Source organism: Pelophylax lessonae, assembly GCF_965119305.1.
Source record: "Pelophylax lessonae genome assembly, chromosome: 1".
In the NCBI taxonomy this organism is placed as follows: Eukaryota; Metazoa; Chordata; class Amphibia; order Anura; family Ranidae; genus Pelophylax; species Pelophylax lessonae.
Genome location: NC_138768.1, coordinates 43,252,772 through 43,274,081, shown reverse-complemented (window position 1 = coordinate 43,274,081; position 21,310 = coordinate 43,252,772). Strand labels below are relative to the sequence as shown.

At 46.2% G+C, this 21,310-nt stretch overlaps 1 protein-coding gene across 1 annotated transcript in view; it reads right to left on the bottom strand.

The window, feature by feature from the left end:
- PIK3C3 (phosphatidylinositol 3-kinase catalytic subunit type 3) overlaps nt 1–21,310 on the bottom strand; it is a 389,362-nt gene that overhangs the window by 242,710 nt on the left and 125,342 nt on the right. The window contains exons 11-12 of the mRNA XM_082248227.1: nt 17,518–17,672; nt 12,648–12,738 (exon numbers count right to left, since the gene is read on the bottom strand). Of these exons, the coding sequence (XP_082104353.1) occupies nt 12,648–12,738; nt 17,518–17,672 (246 nt within the window). The remainder of the gene's footprint in view (nt 1–12,647; nt 12,739–17,517; nt 17,673–21,310) is intronic.

Genomic DNA, 21,310 nt, shown 5'->3' with positions numbered 1-21,310 from the left:
CAAAGATCAGGTGGGGTTCATGCCGGGGAGGCAGGGACCTGACCAGATCCGAAGGGCTGTGGACATCATTTCTCTTCTGGGGGCCCCCTGGGATGGAGGGAGACCCCAACAGGGTTTTCTCCTTTCCTTGGACCTCCAGAAGGCCTTTGACACGGTTGAATGGCCGTATGTGTTTGATGTCTTGAGCAGGTGGGGTTTTGGCCCCTCTTTCCTAAACGCCTTAAGAGCCCTCTACTCTTCTCCTATTGCGCACGTGAAACTGCAGGGCCACTATTCGGACACGTTTCCGATACACAGGGGGACCAGACAGGGCTGTCCACTGTCCCCCCTCATTTTTGCGGTGGCCATCGAAACGCTGGCTATAGCAATCAGAAGCCATCCTGATATTAAAGGGATTTCGTGCGGGGGTAGAGAACACAAGTGCGCATTGTTCGCTGATGACCTTCTTCTTTTCCTCTCGAGACCGCTCATTACTAGTCCCAATCTTCTCCGACTGTTGGATGAGTTTGGGAAAATCTCAGGCCTCCAGGTAAATCTCTCTAAGTCAATAGCCTTGAACGTCAGTCTCCCGCAATCAATGTTGCAGACCCTCCGGGAAAATTTTCCGTTCTCCTGGGCCACCACCTCTATCCCGTACCTGGGGGTCAATTTGACCGCCTCCATCTCCTCTTTGTACCAAGCCAACTACCCGCCTCTGTTCGCTAAATTGTCTACCGATATGGAACTTTGGGCCAGAGGGAACATTTCCTGGTTGGGAAGAGTTCATTCTGTTAAAATGAACCTTCTCCCCAGGATATTGTACCTTTTTAGATCACTCCCGATACAGGTAACTAAAGGGAAATTGCAGAGTCTTCAATCCAAGATGGTTCAGTTTATTTGGGGCACCAGAGGTCCCCGACTCCCGCGGAGGGTCCTCTTCAGAAGCCGCTTACAGGGGGGCCTAGGGGTCCCCCTGCTTTGGAGATACTACCAGGCAGCCCAACTGGCACAATTCTCGGTGGTATATGCTATGGGGGGCAGACCGGATTGGGTTGATATGGAACGACAATCGGTCCCTAATCACACCATAGATTACTTGGTTTGGGCTCCTCCAAGTAGGAGACCTCCTGTATTGGCACCTTCCCTCTCTCACTCATTAGCGCTGTGCGATAGACTATATACACATCCTACACTTATCTCGGCTCACAAACCCCTGACACATATTTTTAACAATCCGGACTTTGTTCCGGGACTAAACATAAGGGCTTTTCGATGGTGGACCAACAAGGGACTATTCAGGATAGGACACTTCCTCTCACCTCAGGGCCCCTTGTCAGTCGCACACTGTACGAGTAAGCTTGATATGCCTTCCTCAGAAAAATTTAGGTTGCACCAGATTAGACATTTCCTATCATCTATGGTCGCAGGTTCAGATGTTGAACCCCGGGCCACTTCATATGAATGCTGGTGTGCACAAGCTCAAGTCCAGAGGGGAGGTATTTCGTTGATTTACAGGGCTTTGATCGACTCACCTGACAAGCCCGGTTACGCCCTTTCCTGGGAAAGGGATCTGGAGCTATCGTGGGAACCGGACACCTGGAACTCCATTTTCCGGAGGGCTTTTAAAGGTATCTTGAATATGTCTCTAGTTGAAGCTAATGTTAAGATTATTACGCGTTGGTACCTTGTTCCCACCCGTCTAGCCAGAATGTACCCGGGGACTGATCCTCTTTGCTTTCGCGAGTGCGGACATCAGGGTTCCTTTCTCCATATTTGGTGGGAATGCCCGCGTATCCGTAGTTTTTGGAATAAATTGTTTAGTCTGATCCGCAAAGTTACTGGGCTTCCGGCTCCCAGGACCCCGGAAGTAGCACTGCTTCTTGGCTCTGGTGTAAAAGGGCCCAGAACCAGTTTGAAGCTCATGCATTTCATGTTGTTGGGGGGGAAGCTTACCTTGGCTCGGGCTTGGAAGTCCCCCTCGGTCTCAATGGGGGCGACCAAACGCAAAATCTCTTGGATCATGACCCAGGAGAAGATGGTCAGCATCTTCCGTGACAAGCAAGCGGAATTTGAAGCAGTATGGGAACCCTGGCGTCTGTACATCTCACCTCCCTCATCCTAATTGTCTGTGTTTTGTATTTTCTCCACCCGATCCCTTCTTGCATCCACTCCAGCATCTCCATCCTTTCTCCTATCCCCTTTCTCTTCTTGTGTTCTTTCCTTCTTTTCCTTTCCTTTTCTTCCTTTCGGATATTCCATACTTCCTCCTTTCTTGTGGCTTATAGGGTATCTACCTCTCTCAGGACCTATATCTTCAGAGGGTGATTATATGCAACCCCAGTTCATAAGATTCAGGGGGGGGGGTTCCCCTTCCTGGTTTACAGAGGGCGTTTGTAACTTACATGGAGGTCCACGGTTATATTTTTCTGTGCTTTGCTTGCGGGCTGGGATTCTGGTCTGATCCTCAGACGTTTTAGTAATACTGTTTTAGTAACCATGCCTATCTCGTATTGCATTGTTGCCATTGTTATCATTACAAAGTCCCTTCCCGAGTGGGCTCTGTATATGACACATTGTATACCTTTCTTATGCAATATTTCCTGAGATTGTATGTTATTATTCTACATATGTCTTACAAAATAAAAACTTTTGCAAGTAAAATCAAAAGTGTGTCTAAATACTTAAATCTATAAGCACATTACCCTCCCTACCATTTTACATCACATTGTGCTCTATCAGACTTCAGAGGTCTAATGCCACAGAGGTATATGGAGTGGGCTTTGCTTTCTCCCGTTCCCAAGAACTCCTCTTATATCTAGGTATTTACTTCCGCTTTGGAAATGGTTATTTCTCCATATTGTGTAATTTAAAGTGGAACTTTTGTCAGAAAATTAAGTATGCTTTTGGGGGGGGATTGTGACCTCTGGGGGAATCAAGAATGGAGAAAGATCTGGAAGTCTTAGTAGAAGATAGAATAAGCCAGAGATTCCCAAACTACAGCCCTGCAGCTCTTGCAGATCTACATATCCCATCCCATGAGGCATTGTAAAACTCTGACATTTACATACATGACTAGGCATGATGGGAATTGTAGTTCCTGAACTGCAGGGCCGTAGTTTGGGAATCCCTGGACTAAGCAATAGCATGCGATGTCAAGCTGCAGCTGCCAAAGCCGGCAGAATATTGGCATGCATAAGGAAGGAGATTTATTCCAGAGATAAAACTATAATCCCACCACTTTATAAAACCCTGGTCCGACCACATCTGGAGTATTCTGTCCAGTTCTGGTCACCAATCCTCAGAAAGGATGTGTTGGAACTGGAGAGAGTCCAGAGAAGGGATATTTAACTAATTAGGGGATTGGAGGACCTAAATTATGAGGAGCGCATACAAGCGCTTGATTTTTTCTCCCTGAAGAGGAGACGCCTGAGAAGGGACATGATAGTAATTTACGAATACCTCAACTGTGATTTCAGCATAGAAAAAAAACTATTCAGTCGCAAGGAATGTAAGAGGACACATGGCCATTCAATGCGATTAGAGGAGAAGCGATTTAACCTCAGGCTACGTAAGAGGTTTTTTACAGTAAGGGCAATAAGATTGTGGAACTCTCTTGTACAAATGGTAGTAACTGCGGGGAGTATGGCTACTTTTAAAAGACTCTTGGACGAACATCTCAAAGATCACAACATTCAGGAGTATGGGAAAAGAATACATCCATACACACCTACACAGGTTGATCTGGGTGGACTATTGTCTTTATTCAACCTCAACTACTATGTAACTATGTAACTTCAGGCTTTGCAGGTATAACTATGTAACACATTAAAAAGAAGTCCCTATACTCTTCAAAATCCTATAATAAACTGTCTCACCCTGCTCTGCACATGTTCAGTTGCTCTCTAATTCTGGCACTGTGCCTAAAGTCAGAACCACTAGAGGCCGATCAGCTGACAGTTTTAAGATTTACTGTTGCTGAAGGATGAAGAAAGCTACAGGAATGACACAGACTGTGCGTAGGAAGGACAGAATATGGAGGGAGAAAAGAAAAGCAGGAGAGGTGACAGGACAAATTCTGCTGCCAGAAGACACAAAAGAGTTAAACATACAAGGATAGTGCCTTATCTTATCTCCCTAATATTCTCTCCTATCTCCCTCATGGGCAGCCTGTGAACTTCAACACTGTAAAGCTTCTGTTCGCTTCCCTCTCTATCTGATCCAAGACATACAATCATTGCTGGAAATGTACATCATGTTTAAATTGCAGAAGGTGGCATATCATTTTGAGTCGGGGGGGGGGGGGTGTCCAATGGTGGCCTCCAGCAAGCAGAAAGAGGAGCAATGCTGGAGGCAATTTACAGCATACACATTTTTTTTTAATTGTAAATGTGGAATGCATGTTTTGTTATAGAATATTAATTGTTATCAAACTGTTATAGGTAAAGTTCTACTTTGACTACTTCATTACCGCGCTATAGCTGAAAGACGGCTACAGTGCGGCTCTGTTGTTCCAGGAGGGCGTCCATGGATGTCCTCCTGGAACCACGGCCCCTGGGGTGCGCATCCGACGCGCTCTGTGATCGCTGTGTCCTTCAGACACTACTGATCACAGATTGGAAGTAAAGGGCCAATCACAGTGGCCATTTACCATGTGATCAGCTGTGTCCAGTCAGAGCGGATCACAATGTAAACACAGTTGCCGGTTATCGGCAGTAGTTTCCTCACGAGCTGTCACAGCGTGAGAAGAGCCAGTAACCGGCAAGTCTAACAGGGAACATGTACACCGATAATCAAAGCACTGATCATCAGTGCAGTCCCATCACTATCCATCAGTGCCGCCCATCAGAGCAGCATCATGAGTATCATCAGTATAGCATATTATTGCAGCATATCGGTGCCGCCTCATCAGCGCACATCAGTGAAGGGGAAAAAACGGAATTTTTGTAAAATCTTACCTGTAAAATTCCTTTCTCTGAGTCCTCCGACAGTCGCCGCCTCTTCATATTCGTCACATATGGGGTATTAGACTTTGCTCCGAAGGAGTAGCTAGGCAACAGAATATGTTAACATTAAAGCTTTTAACATATCCCACCCTCAAGGGGTGGTCCCCTCAGTCAATACCCTCCTACTTCCTGCAAACATATCTCAGTTTTAGTGGAATAGCAGTAGAGTATACAACCAAACCCCAAAAGAGGGGCGGGGGCGGCGACTGTCGGAGGACTCAGAGAAAGGAATTTTACAGGTAAGATTTTACAAAAATTCCGTTTTCTCTTACGTCCTCCGACAGTCGCCGCCTCTTCATATTCGTCACATATGGGGACGTCCCAAAGCAGTGCAAACATGAGGGGTGGGAAACGCATCCGCGCCGAAAGGCAACGCAGTCTCCGCATCAAAGAAAGGAACCTTACCAAAGGAAGGAAACCAGCTGGGCAACAGAAAAAAACAAGTGCTCAACAGGAGCAACAACCCAGGAAAAGACAAAAAAACAGGGGATACAAAACTTATCCCAACAGCCAGAGGTCCCCAACAAGGGACCCTAGGGAACTGCCGCACTAAGAACCTTGCGGCCAAAGGAAGCATCTGCCGATGCCTGAACATCTACTTTGTAGAATCTTGTGAACGTGTGTACGGTCGACCAGGTTGCCGCCTTACACACCTGGGCTACAGAAGCCCCATGACGACAGGCCCAAGACGTACTCAAAGATCTAGTAGAGTGCGCCTTCACAGGCACAGGGGGAACCTTCCCCTGCAAAGCATAGGCCTGTGCAATGGTCTGCCTGATCTATTTTGCGATGGTAGAGGCCGAAGCCGCCATGCCCTTCCGAGGACCCTCTGGAAGAACAAACAAGGAGTCCGTCTTTCGAAAAGACTCAGTCGATTTAAGGTAAACCCTTATCGCCCGAACAACATCCAGAGAATGCAATCTCACCTCCTTTGGATGTTTAGGCTTCGCGCACAGCGAAGGTAAGACAATATCCTCATTAAGATGGAATTCCGAAACTCGTTTCGGAAGAAAAGAAGGATTAGGTCGCAAGACCACCTTATCCAAATGAACAACCAGGTACGGAGACTTGCAGGACAAAGCTGCCATCTCCGACACTCTGCGAGCCGAAGTGATCGCCACCAAAAAGGCGACCTTTTTGGACAACATAGACAACGAGATCTCCCTGATCTGTTCAAAAGGAGCACGTTGCAACACAGACAGAACGAGATTCAAGTCCCAAGGGGGCAAAGGATCCCTCCTAGGAGGAACCAGATGCCGCACACCCTGAACAAAAGTGCCAACCAAGGAGTTGGAAGCCACGGGACGTTGAAACAGAACGGCCAGTGCAGACACCTGACCCTTTATCGTAGCCAGCGCCAAACGCTGATCAACACCCGTTTGAAGAAAAGACAGCACACGTGAAACTGAGTACGTGCGGGGTGAAAACCCCCTGGACTCACACCAGGCAAAATAGGCCTTCCAAGTACGGTAATAAACCTTCCCCGAGGAAGACTTCTTTGCGTTGATCAAAGTATGAACGACCTCTGGAGAGAGACCCCTCTCCTTCAGGACCTCGGTCTCAACAGCCAGGCCGTCAAAGCCAGCGACTGTAAAGCAGGATGGAATATCGGTCCTTGAGACAGTAGATCGTCTCGAAGAGGCAGACGCCACGGAGCGTCGACCGCCAGATTCACGAGGTCTGCGTACCAGGACCGGCGAGGCCAGTCCGGTGCCACAAGAATCACCGTGCTGCGTTCCAAGTGTAACCTGCGAAGGAACCTGGACAGCAACTGAATCGGTGGAAACGCGTACATCAGCCTGTACTGATGCCACGGGGCCACTAACGCGTCCGACGCGTCTGCCCGAAGGTCGCGCGTCCTTGCCACGAACCTTTTCACCTTGTTGTTGAGACGAGACGCGAACAGGTCCACATCTGGAAGACCCCACTTCGCGCACAACATCTGGAAGACAGCCGGGTGGAGAGACCATTCCCCCTGATCCAGGGTCTGGCGACTCAGATAGTCCGCCTGCCAATTCTCCACTCCCGGAATGTGAACCGCCGTTATCGCCGGGACATGAGTCTCGGCCCAAGACAGAATGTCGGCCACTTCTCGAGCCGCTCGGGCACTCCTGGTGCCCCCTTGGTGGTTGATGTAGGCCACCGCCGTGGCATTGTCCGTCTGCACCCGAACCGGGCAGCCCTGCAGCCGGTCCGTCCAGCGATGAAGACAGAGATTTATCGCACGCAATTCCAGAATGTTGATCGGAAGGGAAGACTCCCCCTCCGACCAAGTTCCCTGGGCGGACAGAACGCCCAGAACACCACCCCAGCCCGACAGGCTGGCATCCGTGGTGATCACCGTCCACGAGACAGGACGAAACGACTTGCCCCCGGACACCATCGGGGACTGGAGCCACCACAGAAGGTTTCTTCTGGTGCGATGACTCAACGAGATCTGAAGATCCAGAGATTGAGGTCGCCCGTCCCACCTGGACAGGATCTCCGCTTGGAGACCCCGCGTGTGAAACTGGGCGAAGGGAATCGCCTCGAAGGCCGAGACCATAAATCCCAGACATCTCATGCACGTCCGCAGAGACGAGCGCGGAACGTCCCTGAGGGACCTGACTTCCTCCTGAAGAGTTCTGAGTTTGTCTTCCGGCAGGAAGACCTTCGCCTGCACCGAGTCCAGAATCATTCCCAGGTAGGGAAGACGAACCGACGGACTCAGTGTCGACTTTGGAAAATCTATCGTCCAACCAAACTCCTGCAGAGTTTCATCGTGACAGCCAGGTCCTTCTCCAGACCCTGGCTGGTCGCAGACCGAACCAGAATGTCGTCCAGATACCCCAGGACAGAAACGCCCTGGGCCCTCAATAATGCCAGAACCGGTGCAAGCACCTTGGTGAAGACCCGCGGAGCCGAGGCGAGGCCAAAAGGCAACGCCAAGAACTGGTAGTGATCCTCCGCAATGGCAAATCGAAGGAACCTCTGGTGACCCTCGAAAATGGGGATGTGAAGATACGCATCCTTCAAATCGATGGAGGCCATGAATTCCCCCGGAACCAGGGCAGCCACCACCGACCGCAGGGATTCCATGCGGAACTTGCGAACCCGCACAGAGCGGTTCAGAGCCTTCAAGTCCAGAATTGGACGAACCTTGCCCTCCTTTCTGGGCACGGGGAACAGATTGGAATAAAACCCCCGAAATCTGTCCCGATGAGGCACCGGAACCACCACTCCCTGAGCCCTCAGGTCCCGCACCGCTCCGGAGACAGTTGAAGATTTGAGGGAAAAAATCTGCTCTCCGGCCGAGAGAGAAACTCGATCTTGTAACCAGATCGAACGATCTCCTGAACCCATCTGTCCCGCACACGGGTCAACCAGGGTTGAAGAAAACCGAGCAAGCGTCCCCCCACCCCAAAACTGGGTGAGGGCGCCCCTTCAGGCCAAACTGTTATGGGCTGCAGATCCGGATTGGCCGGACTTCTGTTTCCCAGACCAGGGCTTCTTCTGAGAGCCTTGACCTTTGAACGGCTTGCCCTTGTAGTGCGGCCGAAAGGCACGAAAGGACCCCTGAGGGGGCCGAAAATTAGCATGCTTCTTCCCAGAAGCCCCCTTAGCCTTGGGGAAATGGGGCAAGAGAGTGCTCTTACCCCCGGTGATCCCCTTAATCAACACATCCAAGGACTCCCCAAAAAGGCGAGACCCATCATAAGGCAGGTTGGCTAAGGTCTTACGTGAAGATTGGTCCACCGACCAACATTTTAACCAAACCAGGCGGCGAGACAACACCGCCACGCTGTGCACACGCGCAGCCAATGGAATCAGGTCCAGGTCCGCATCACACAGATACATGACACCCTGGTGGATTTGATCCACCATATCCAGGGTCGCCGGCGAGGCCGAGTCGGCCACTAGGACGCGCCTAAGCATCTGCGTCCAACTTGCGATCGCCTGGGCCGCCATGAGAGAAGCAAACAGAGCTTTAAGCATAGAACCCGTAACAGAATAAGTATGACGGGCAAGAGACTCCAGTCTCCTATCCGTGGCATCACGGAACACAGGGGAATCCTCTGCAGGAATCGCAGTGGCCTTGTTTAAAACCGCAATTGCGTGATCCACTGGGGGAGGTACACACCACCGTTCATCAGTGGAAGGCGGGAAGGATAACGCAGCTTGAACCTACTTGGCACAGCAAAAGGTTTGCGCAGATTGCGCCATTGATCCTTAACAGCGCGCTGAAAATCATCATTGCAGGGAAAAACCTGCGGCGTCCTGCGTTTCCTCTGCGTCCCATAGGCCGCCAAGGCAGCGGGGGGACACACTTCATCCTGCAAACGCAGTGTTTGTTTAATGGAAGCAATCAATTCATCCATGATTGCAAGCTCTTCAGGCGAGCCAGGGGGAGAATTATCAACCCCCTCAACTTCAGTCTCCACCTCGGACCCCACTAGATCTAGGGAGGAGCGGGACCCCGATAAGGAGGCCCCCGCCATAATAACCCCATCACCTTCACCCTCAGAATCAGAGGAAAGAGCAATTCTGGGTCTTTTAGTAGATTGAGCAGCCACCAGCATCTGCACCTGAGCAGCAAGGCCAGCCACAATAGTGGCTAAATCCCCCCCTGGGGGGGAAACAGCGGTCCCCTGGCTTTCCACCAAGGCGGTAGGAAATTTGCCCTCCTGAGAATCCATTGCCCCTGTAATGCCAGACAATAAAGGGTTAACTGCCCCTTTAAGCAAGCGCGGCAAGCGCAGCCCACCGCACCACACTCAAGCACAATGAGACCCCCACAGGGAATATGCAAACTGAACACAGGCAATGGATAGCAAGAACAGAAGGATAAAACCTGAGGAGACCCTCGCCGCTGCTGCTGCCTCGATCGGTGTTCCTGGAAAGAGGAAGTGATGCTGCCAGGGCGCTCTATGAAAGCCTATGGAGGCTACAAGAAAATGGCCGCCATGCATGTAAAACATGCGGCCGGATCGAGTGTAGGCAAAATGGCGCCGTTTGGCGCCGAAACCGCCGCTCCACAGTGCAGCAAAGCACACGTGACATCCTTGTATAGGAATACATGTCAGATCGCAGCAGCGATCGCTGTATATGCCCAAACATGCCAAAAAAACATGCCCCACAGCACACAGCTTCTCACACTGACCAGACTGACCAGACTGACACACACAGTGTCACACAGCTCCCCCCCTCCCCCCCTTGCAGCCCACAGCATGCAGCCGAGAGATAGGGAGACAAGCAGCGTGAATAGAGGCAGGTTACACAGTCCCAGACTGACACCCCCCCAGACAGACAGGTCCCCACATAGATACACTTACCTCTCAATGGCGTGGGGGACCCGCACAGGCGAACAAGCCGCTGCACATGAGGCAGGGAGAGTCGCAATTCAAGACGCACCAAATGTGGGTTAAGAAACCGCACAGCGTCCAGTGAGGTAGCCACCTCACCAATCATCCCTGCACCGAACAGGGATGGGTCGTTCACTGTGCCAGGAGCGTTACCTGGCTGAACGCTCGATGGCAAGCTGGGAAGCCACTGACCCACGACCTGCGACCAGGGGGGATCAGCCCGAGACCCAGCCCGCATGATCCTCTTCATCAGAAGAACTAACTAAAGCTGACAAAAATAACAGCTAAGTAAAGGTAGAGAGAAAAACTCAAACAAAATTTCAAAAAGAAGAAAGAGTCTGGGGCAGAAAGCCCCAGCACAGGAAAAGCCAGCCACTCCTGACAAGCTAGACATTAAAACTGAGATATGGTTGCAGGAAGTAGGAGGGTATTGACTGAGGGGACCACCCCTTGAGGGTGGGATATGTTAAAAGCTTTAATGTTAACATATTCTGTTGCCTAGCTACTCCTTCGGAGCAAAGTCTAATACCCCATTGTGACGAATATGAAGAGGCGGCGACTGTCGGAGGACGTAAGAGAAATTACTTATTTGCACAATTTTTTTTAACACAAGATAAAAGAAACATTGTTTTTCTTTTGTTTGTTTAGCAAAAAATAAAAAACCCAGTGGTGAATAAATACCACCAAAAGAAAGCTCTATTTGTGTGGACAACATGATAAAAATGTCATATAGGTACAGTGTTGTATGACCACGCTGCTGAAAATTGGCCTGGGCAGGAAGGGGGTAAAAGTCCCCAATATAGAAGTGGTTAGGGGCCAATAGTGCTTCTATGTCTTAATTAAGCAGATCTTTTTGCCAGCACATACTGTAGATCTACTCCAGTACTTCAGTGTTCTCCATCACACAAGGGGAAGCCTACAGGTGCATTCATGCCTGCTTAAAGGAAAATGTGATCTCATGAGTGAGCCATATACATTTGCTGTGGCCAGGCTGGTCCAGGCCAAAAACAGGCTCAATTAAAGGCTTTGGCAATGAACACATCCAATCCAGACAGTGAATGCTGCATTTTTGATATTACCTAAATCAGAAATTTACTGCTTACATTACTGCCCGCCATTAAAATCTGCCCCACATTGTCATTTACTGCCAAGCGACAGCATCAGGAGTCCGTAGTACAAATCCTCACCAGGACACTATCTACAAGGAGTTTGCATGTTCTTCACGTGCTTGTGTGGGAAGTTTTGGGGAAGTTTCTGGGGATTTTGGTGTCATGCCACATTCCAAGGACATGTTGGTAGGTCACTTGTCTGGCTGGTAGGGTAATCCTGTCTAAATTGGGCCATATATATATATATATATATACATACACATACATATACACACACATATATGGGCGTGTGAGATAGAGACTTTGGATTGTAAGCTTCCAGGGCAGAGACTGATGTGAATAAATAGTAAAGTGCTAAGTAAACTGATGACGACATAAATATGCAGACAGAGGGTTATGTTGTGCCCATGCACTAAAAAGGGGGGGGGGGGAATAGTTTCCTGTGTGTGTGTGTGTGTGTGTGTGTATGTATATATATATATATATATATATATATATAAATAAAATACACACATATATGTACACATACACACATATTATTATTTTTATACAGGATCTATATTGCGCCAACAATTTGTGCAGCACTTTACAATGTGAGGGAAGACAATACAGTTACAATACAATTCAATACAGGAGGAATTGGATACACACACACACACACACACACATTATACATATATACATTTTTTTTTTTTATTATTTCTCATTATGTTTGCCAAATTGGCATCATGCCTCACTGTACAACGTTTTCTTAATGCGAATGTCAGGGGAGAAAGAAAAACAAAAAAAAAAACAAAAAAAACACACATGTTGTCCATATCTACAATATATATACAATCAATGTGCTGCATACAAATACGTAAACAAGGAAAAAGCTGATAGAGAGAGCACAGTGAGCAAAATGAGCAGAGGGGTGACTTCATCTATCCGCTGTTCTTTCAATGTCAAATCAGCAGACTAAGGGCTGGGAGATGACACCACTGCATTCCATAACTGTAATTCAGTAAGTGGTGTCATCCATTTGGCTGTACTGTGTGGCACTGTGTGGCACAGCAGTGTAAATCTCAGGACTGAATGAACAGAAATACATATTCTTTGGCAGGTCCCATGTATGTATTGCATCTGCATATCTACCTATACTACTTGTTTTTTTTTTTTTTTTTTTAAATCCAAGAAATCAAAGACATCTTTAGTACAGGACCGCAGCAACTTACTTCGAGATTTTCAGCTTCCAGCCCATCCTTGCCCTTAGAAGAGGATGCCGGGGATGAGGAAGGTGGTAGGGGGCTCGATATGATTTGAGAACTGCAATAGGAAACAACATCACCAATGAAAAGACACTGCACAATGTCAGAAAAAAACTTTAAAAAACAGTGAACTCTGTGGGACACGAATAGGAGAACACAGTGGGTGAACAGTCTGCTCTTTTAGTGAATCAACCTCACAGAGTTTTAGAGCACCAACCTATCCCTTATAAAACTCATATACACTAGAAAAAAAAAATAAAATAAAAAATGAAAGAAAAAAAAAAAATTCCATTTAAGAAATTTGAAAAAAAAATCCCAAAAACCCACTAGTTCTGAGTTTTTTTACAGCCAGAAAACACCCCTGCCAAAAACTGCTGATAACAGCCTGTGTGTGCATGGACACATAGGAGAACATGCTGGGGAGTTTATTGGCTGCAGAAAAAAACATCGGACGCCAAAAACAGCCGCTGTAAAAATATCCAGCGTGTATGAGGCCTAAAGTTGTCCTGTGGACAGATTCTCCCACCTGAGCTGTGGATCTCTGCAGCTCCTCCAGAGTTACCATGGGTCTCTTGGCTGCTTCTCTGATTATCGCTCTCCTTGCCCGGCTGGTCAGTTTAGGTGGACGGCCATGTCTTGGTAGGTGTGCAGTTGTTCCATACATACCGTATATACTCGAGTATAAGCCGACCCGAATATAAGCCGAGACCCCTACTTTTGCCAGAAAAAAGTGGGAAAACTTATTGACTCGAGTATAAGCCTAGGGTGGGAAATGCTGCAGCTACTGGACCCAACTGGACCACCACGAGACACAAAACAGGGGCTGCGTGCATGGTACAGGAGATAGCGCAGGTCATAGTACAGGCATTGCACAGGTCATGGTAAGGGCATGGCACAGGTCAGGGCACAGGTGATGGTACAGGCATGGCACAGATGAAGGTATAGGCATGGCACAGGTCACAGTACAGGCATGGCACAGGTCACAGTACAGGCATGGCACAGGTCATGGTACAGGCATGGCACAGGTCATGGTACAGGCAGGGCACAGGTCATGGTATAGGCATAGTACAGGTGATGGTATAGGCATGGCACAGTAAGTACAGGCATGGCACAGTAAGTACAGGCATGGCACAGTATGTATAGGCATGGCACAGTAGGTATAGGCATGGCACAGTAGGTATAGGCATGGCACAGTAGGTAGAGGCATGGCACAGTAATTAGAGGCATGGCACAGTATGTATAGGCATGGCACAGTATGTACAGGCATGGCACAGTAATTAGAGGCATGGCACAGTAATTAGAGGCATGGCACAGTAATTAGAGGCATGGCACAGTATGTATAGGCATGGCACAGTAGGTATAGGCATGGCACAATAATTACAGGCATTGCACAGGAGATGCAGTGCTGCGGGCATGGTACAGGAGAATGTCTGTACCATGCCCGCAGCACTGCATGAGGAAATACAGGGGCTGCTGAGGCATCTCACTTACCTGTCGGTGAGGCGCCGTCTTCGATTTAAAAATCGCGCCACCCGGCGCCGCCATACGTCACCGCAAATGCGCCACCGGTGCTCGGGAAAAGCCGAACACGTTCGGCTATTTCCGGGCATGCGGCACATGCGCAGTGACACGTCGGCGCCGAGCGGCGCCATTTTAAAAAAGACACTCCAGTCAGTGACTCGAGTATAAGCCGAGGGGTGCATTTTCAGCATGAAAAAACATGCTGAAAAACTCGGCTTATACTCGAGTATATACGGTATTTCCATTTTGGATGATGGATTGAACAAGCTTTAAACTATGAGATGTTTAAAGCTTAAGATATATATTTTTTTTTTATAACCTAACCCTGATTTAAACTTCTCCACAACTTTATCCCTGACCTGTCTGGTGTGTTCCTTGGCCTTCATGATGCTGTTTGTTCACTAAGGTTCTCTAACAAACCTCTGAGGGCTTCAAAGAACAGCTGTATTTATACTGAGATTACATTACACACAGGCGGACTCTATTTACTAATTAGGTAATGTGACGGGAGTCACTTTGGTTGGGGGGGCCCGTGGAACCCAGCTTACCTTAGAGAGGTTGGGAAATCCCAGTGTCAGCTCCCCAGGTCCCTCTTATGTGTAAGTCACCCCGTGTCTATTAGGGGCACAGGGTGACTGAGAAAATGATGAACAACTACTTAATGGACACTGAGAATGTGGTTTGGATTACTTCAAATGGGACAGTAATATTTACTATGGAAATGGCATATTTTGTGATTCATTTATAGATCGCGTTATTTTTGCACTATAGCACTTTATTGAATTATTTGCAGGATATTGAATATTTTTATTGTATTGATTTATTTTCCACTATTTATTGTAGTCATGTGTAATACATTTTAAGATGTTTTCATTCAGATCATTTTGAATTTAGCGCCAATTTTATTTATAATATTTACTAACAATATCCCCCACAAAATCGATGATACATTAATTCCACTGTATCAGAATGATGGAACTTTGTATGAGCTTTACCTCAGACTACTGTAGGTAGTAGCGGAGCCGGGCAGTCTTTAGTTAGTAGCGGAGCCGGGCAGTCTGCTACTGAGGTCTCCTCCTATTGTCTGTTTAATAAGGTGTTCTGTGTTTATACTTCGGATAATGTGCAATGTACTTTGTTTTAGCCTAGTTGCCGGCCAGTCTGGTCACCCAGGCTGGTTTAGGTGCTGAGTTAATTAGCATGTTAATAACATTGTCTAGGTGTGGATTCCCATTTACCTATTGTTTCTGTCCAGATGGCTAATTATTTAGCTCAGGTAATCATGTTTCTGGTTACAGTTTGTATTGTTAGAGTAATCTGATCAGAAGGGGGGGGGGGGTGTCCTCCTGTGTGGTATATATTCTGTGTGAGTTTGTTCAATAAAGAATTTTTTCCAAATCTTATACAAGCTATTGTCGGCTAGTCTTGTATGCAGGGTGGCTAAAATATCTGATATCTATGTTCAAGACTGGAGGAAGTGGTATACTGATGGAAGCACACAATCACACTGTGGGTTGATTCCGTCACAGGTGACTTCTGAAGGCAATTTGTTCCACTAGATTTTAGTTTGGGGTAAAGTGGGCTGAATTCAAAATGCATGCCACACTTTTCAGATATTTGTAAAAAGTTTGAAAACCATTTATGATTTTCCTTCCATTTCACAATTATGTGCCACTTTGTTGTCGGTCTATCACATAAAATCCCAGTAAAATATATTTACGTTTTTGGTTGTAACCTGACAAAATGTGGAAAATGTCAAGGGGTATGAATCATTTTTAAAGGCATTGTAATTCTGTGATCTTCTATTAGTATTAGATGTGAATAATATTTCAATCAATGGAAGCAAACAGCAAAAGGACCAGCTGCAGTCTTACTGCAGAAATAACTAAAGTAAAGTGGATATAAAACCTCAGTGCCAGGACAAGGTCATCCACTGCCCAGGGCAAAGATGCCAAACTGCGCCCCCTTCCCATTCATGATGTGCAAGCACAGGGGATCCTATTCCGAGCAGTAGCTCACTTGCCAAAATCAATGCCGCTGTGACTACTCTGGTCAGCCTTTGTAACACAAGGAAGGTGTCTCCATGCCTACAGTAAAGAATTGTGCCCAGAGCAGCTTTCCCTCCCGCCAACACCTTGTCTTTGCACTGTAAACCCTTACATATACGAAGTGAAGTAACTGGCCTCAGGTGATACACAGAGATAAACCAAATCATTCTACAAACATTTTACATGTTTATCTGCAGAATTCTCTTCTCTATAGCACTTCAAAGTCCAGAATTTATACAGCTTGCCTGAGTTTTCAAAAAGCAGGGGGCGGGGAGCTGAAGTTACACTCTGCAGAGCTAAGTTAGAGCTGACTGAAGGGAAGGGACACACTCCCCTTCACATAGCACACAGGAACAGAGCTGAGGCTGTCAATCACAGGCTGTGTGCTGGAGATCCCTCCCAGTCACCTCATTACCTCTTGGTGTCAGGAAAACCTGTCAGAAGTTATTCCTGCAGATAGCAGAAGAACAGGAGGCAGAAATTATACTTAGGCCGGCCATACATGGGTCAAATTTCGAAAGAACGGTCTTTCAAAATTCTTACCTAAACTTTTTTGTTTGAATTGCGCACCATTAGTGGGCTGCAGCAAAGTCCAATTTTTGCACAGCCATCGAATTTCAATGATCGGGCACGTTGAACATTTTTTGAAAAACAAACAATTTCTTATCAATGATGGGATAATCGTGCGAGAAATTTAATCGAAAAAGAAATGCGCATAAGTGCAAGAAAAGAAAATTCCCAGAAAAAAAAGAATATTCCCAGCCATGAAAACTTATTTCTGTAGCAACATGAAGTGAAATTGAAGGCTTAGTTGGTTGAATTTTGAAATCAATGGTGGCACTATTGGATCACAAAAGACGCAAAATTTCTGATTTTTAAAATAAAATGTATTTTGAATTTAACCCATGTATGGCCTGCATTAGGGGTTGATTGCCAAACACCGGAGAGTGCAAAATCTGGTGCAACTGTGCATGGTACCCAATCTGCTTCTAACTTCAGCTTGTTCAGTTCAGCTTTGACAAAAAAAAAAATACCTGGAAGCGGATTGGTTTCTATGCAGAGCTGCACCAGATTTTGCACTCTCCAGTTTTAGTAAATTAACCCCTTAGTGTCCTGGACTGAGACAATTACACACTATAGAGGGATATTTTTTGTTCATATTTCATGTCTGAGGTTTACAACCACTTCAACACCAAAATCGGACCTAGGAAATTGTGTTTGTTGGTTGGCTGTATTCTAATGGTTGCTGGATATCCAGACTAACCCACCTTTCCACATCAGAAGGGTTTATTCCCGACGTCATCATGCTATCCAACATAGTTCCTTGGCTGTCCCTTTTTGTCGGTTCTAATCCGTTCTTTATGTCCTCAAAGTTTTCGTATTTCAGAGCTTGCACCAATTGTAACAAATACATCAACAAGTCCTGGAAAGGAATACAAATAACATTCAATAAAATAAATAAATATATATTGCTTACATTTGCACTTCAGGGCATACACTACACATGTTATGTATCAAGTGCACTTTTAAAGCACATCTAAAGCCACATTTTGGAAGAGAAAGTGAAGGCAAAATAAAAAAAGTAAGTTTTGTCCATCTGTTTCACATTGAGGAGAATGATCTTTACTTCCTGTCCAATAAACAGAAAGGGAAGTGAAAGATAATCTCTCCGAAGTAAGGTATCCCCACTCTTGGACAGATGTCAATGGAAGATTTTCTGTCTATCTTTGTTCTGGTGACATTTCCACATCTTGGATTTTCCTTCACTTTCAGTTCTGGTGGCAAAAATCTCCGGGACAAAAAGAAAGGGGAAATCTCTCCAGCAGAGACCCAGACAACACCAAAAACTCAAAGAAGTTCCAACCTGTCCTCACTCCATCTATAAAGTGATTGTAAACCTATTTTATAGTTACTTGATATGTGCACAGATGGTTTTGCACAGAGCAGCCCCAATCTTTCTCTACTAAGGTCCCCCGCTGTTGCTCCTGGCTCCTCCTCTTCTCAGTGTGACATCATGGGAACCTTCTTCCTATTGTGGCATACTTGTGGGCTCAATCCCGAGCCACTCGTGTGCATCAATTGACACAGACATTGCGGTTCGAACCCGCCCCTCGACACAGGATTTGTCAATGACTCCGTCTGCTATAAATTTGCCCTGTGGGGAGGGGGAGAGCTGAGAGAGCCGATGTTCTTGAGCAAAGTGCTGGATCGAGATCTGGCTCAGGTACAGTAAATATAAGGTGGGAGCTGCATGGAGGTGTTTTTTTTGTTTGTTTATCTTAAAGTGGATGTAAACCCCATTCATAAAATTTGACCTGAGCACATATATCAGTAGTGTTTACTTATCTTTCTCCAAAGCCCTGAGTCCTGTGTCTTTCTGCTGCTCCATTCCTCTGTAATTATCATAATAACTTCTGACAAGTTCTCCCAACACAGGAGATAAAAGCAGCTGAAATTTTTTGTCGGGGTGGGTGCATAGAGATAGATTAGCAGAGAGCTGGTCTATTCACAGCAAATCTCTGCATGTTTCTTCCTTCCTCTGCCTATGTGGGGGGGGGGGGGTGCCTTTCCTCCAATCAGCTGTCACACAGTATATGCCAGGACTCTACATCCAGTGCTGGAATAGGAAGAAAAAACTCTAACACAATGTTCATTTTCGAAACAGTATAGAAAGCTGAAGACAGCAGATATACAAATAAAAAAAACTATGTAACATAGTAGTTAAGGTTGAATAAAGACAATAGTCCATTCAGTTCAACCTGTGTAGGTGTACGTGTGACAGTGACGATAATCATTTCCCATATCCCTGTATATTGTGTTCTTTGAGATGCACGTCCAAGAGTCTTTTAAAAGTATCAATACTCCTCGCTGACACCACCAATTGTGGAAGAGAGTTCCACATTCTTATTGCCCAGACAGTGAAAAAACCCCTATGCAGCTTAAGGTTAAATCGCTTCTCCTCCAATCTCATTGTGTGGCCTCATGTCCTCTTGCGCTCCCTGAGACTGAATAGTTTTTCCCTATGCTGGGATCACCACTGAAGTATTTGTATATCGCTATCATGTCCTCTCACAAGCGTCTCTTCTACAGCAAAAATACATTTGGTGCTTGTAGTCGCTCCTGGTAATTTTGGGTCCTCCAATCCCCAAACTAGTTTTTTTGCCCTTCTTTGGACTCTCTACAGCTCCAGCACATCCATTCTGAGGACTGGTGACCAGAACTGGACGGAATACTCCAGATGTGGCCGGACCAGAGTTTTATAAACTGGCAGGATTATAGTTTTATCTCTTGAGTATATTCCCTTTTTATGCATGCTAATATTCTGCCAGATTTGGCAGCTGCAGCTTTAAATTGCATGCTGTTGCTCAGTCTGCCTTCTACTAGGCCCCCTAGATTTTTCTCCATCCTTGTATCCCCCAGAGGTTCCCCCCCTAGTGAGTAATTTTTGTTTATGTTTTTAGCCCCCAAGTGCATTACTTTATGGGGAACTGTGTCGAATGCCTTTGCAAAATCCAGATACACCACATCCACAGGTCTCCCCTATCTAGATCTCAGCTCACCTCCTCGTAGAATGTCAACAGATTGGTCTGGCAAAAACGTTCCTTCATAAACCCATGCTGATTAGTACTAATGATACTGTTTTTATCAGCAAACTCTTGGATATAGTCCCCTTATAATTCCCTCCAATAATTTACCTACTATTGATGTCAGGCTAACTGGCCTGTAGTTCCCCGGAATATGTCTCTGCCCTTTTTAGAATATTGGTACCACATTCACTTTTCTCCAATCAGCTGGTACAGTTCCTGTCCGCAAAGATTAGGAACAATGGTCTAGCTATAACCCGATTGAGTTCTTTCAGGACCCTCGGGTGTAAGCCATCTGGTCCTGGTGAATGATTTGTGCTAAGCTTATTAAGTCTTTCCTTGATTCCAGCCCCTGTTAGCCACAGTGGTATACCCTGTGATGTTCTACTAACAATACTGTCATGGTCAGTATACCCCCTCCTTTTCCTGTGAAAAAACTAAGTAGAAGAAAGCATTGAGTACAGTTGCCTTCACTGTATCATCTGTAACCATCCTCCCTTCATCACTTTTTTATGGGGGTAATGTGCTCTGACCTTGCTTTTTTACTATTATTATATCTAAAGGTTTCCTTGGGATTGTTTTTTTCTTTTACTCTCCTCTGCTAGGTGTCTCTTGTAGTCTTTTTTAGCCGCCCTGATTTTGTGCTTACATTTCTTGTTGCATTCCTTGTATTGTTGGAATGCTGACAATGCCCCCTCCACTTTATATTTCTTAAAGGCCATTTATTTCTCTATAATAAGAATTTTTACTTTATGGTTTAGCCACCCAGGTTTGACCGCCTCTCTTCAATATTTATTACCCATTGGAATGCACTGTGTGATACCTTTGTTTTATAGGTTTCTAAAACATTTCCATTTTTCCTCCATGTTCAATGTTTCTAGGGTTTGGTCCCAATTGATGCCATGTAGTATTGAACACAGTCTAGTAAAGTTGTCACTTTTGAAGTTTAGAGTTCTCGTGCTCTCCTCGTACCTCCTTTCCTTTGATAAATGTGATCATCTTGTGATTGCTAGATCCAAAGTTGTCCCATATTACAAAATATGAGATCAGACTTGGATCGCTTGTAATTATTAAATCTAGCAATGCATTCTCTCTAGTAGGAGAATACACCAATTGAGACATGAAGTTGTCCCGTAAGACATTCATGAAATTACGGGCCTGAGTAGGGAGATTTGTTTAATCTCGGAGGCTGTTCACTTCACTGGATATATGTGAGGGTTTACATCCCCTTTAATGGCGGAATATATTAAATTAAAAAACCTTCACAAACATTTTAACTCTAAAAAATATGGCTTTGGGGCGTGTTTTCACGGTCGGCAAACAGCGACTTTTGTGGTCCTGCTGCTTCCGTGAGCAGAGAGAAAAGAGAGAGTCACTGCAGACAGGAACAGTGTAGGATCGAGTTGGGGCTCGGGTAAGCAGGGGTGAGGGGGCAATACTTGCACTGGAAAAAGTTTCACCTTAATGCAGGGAATGT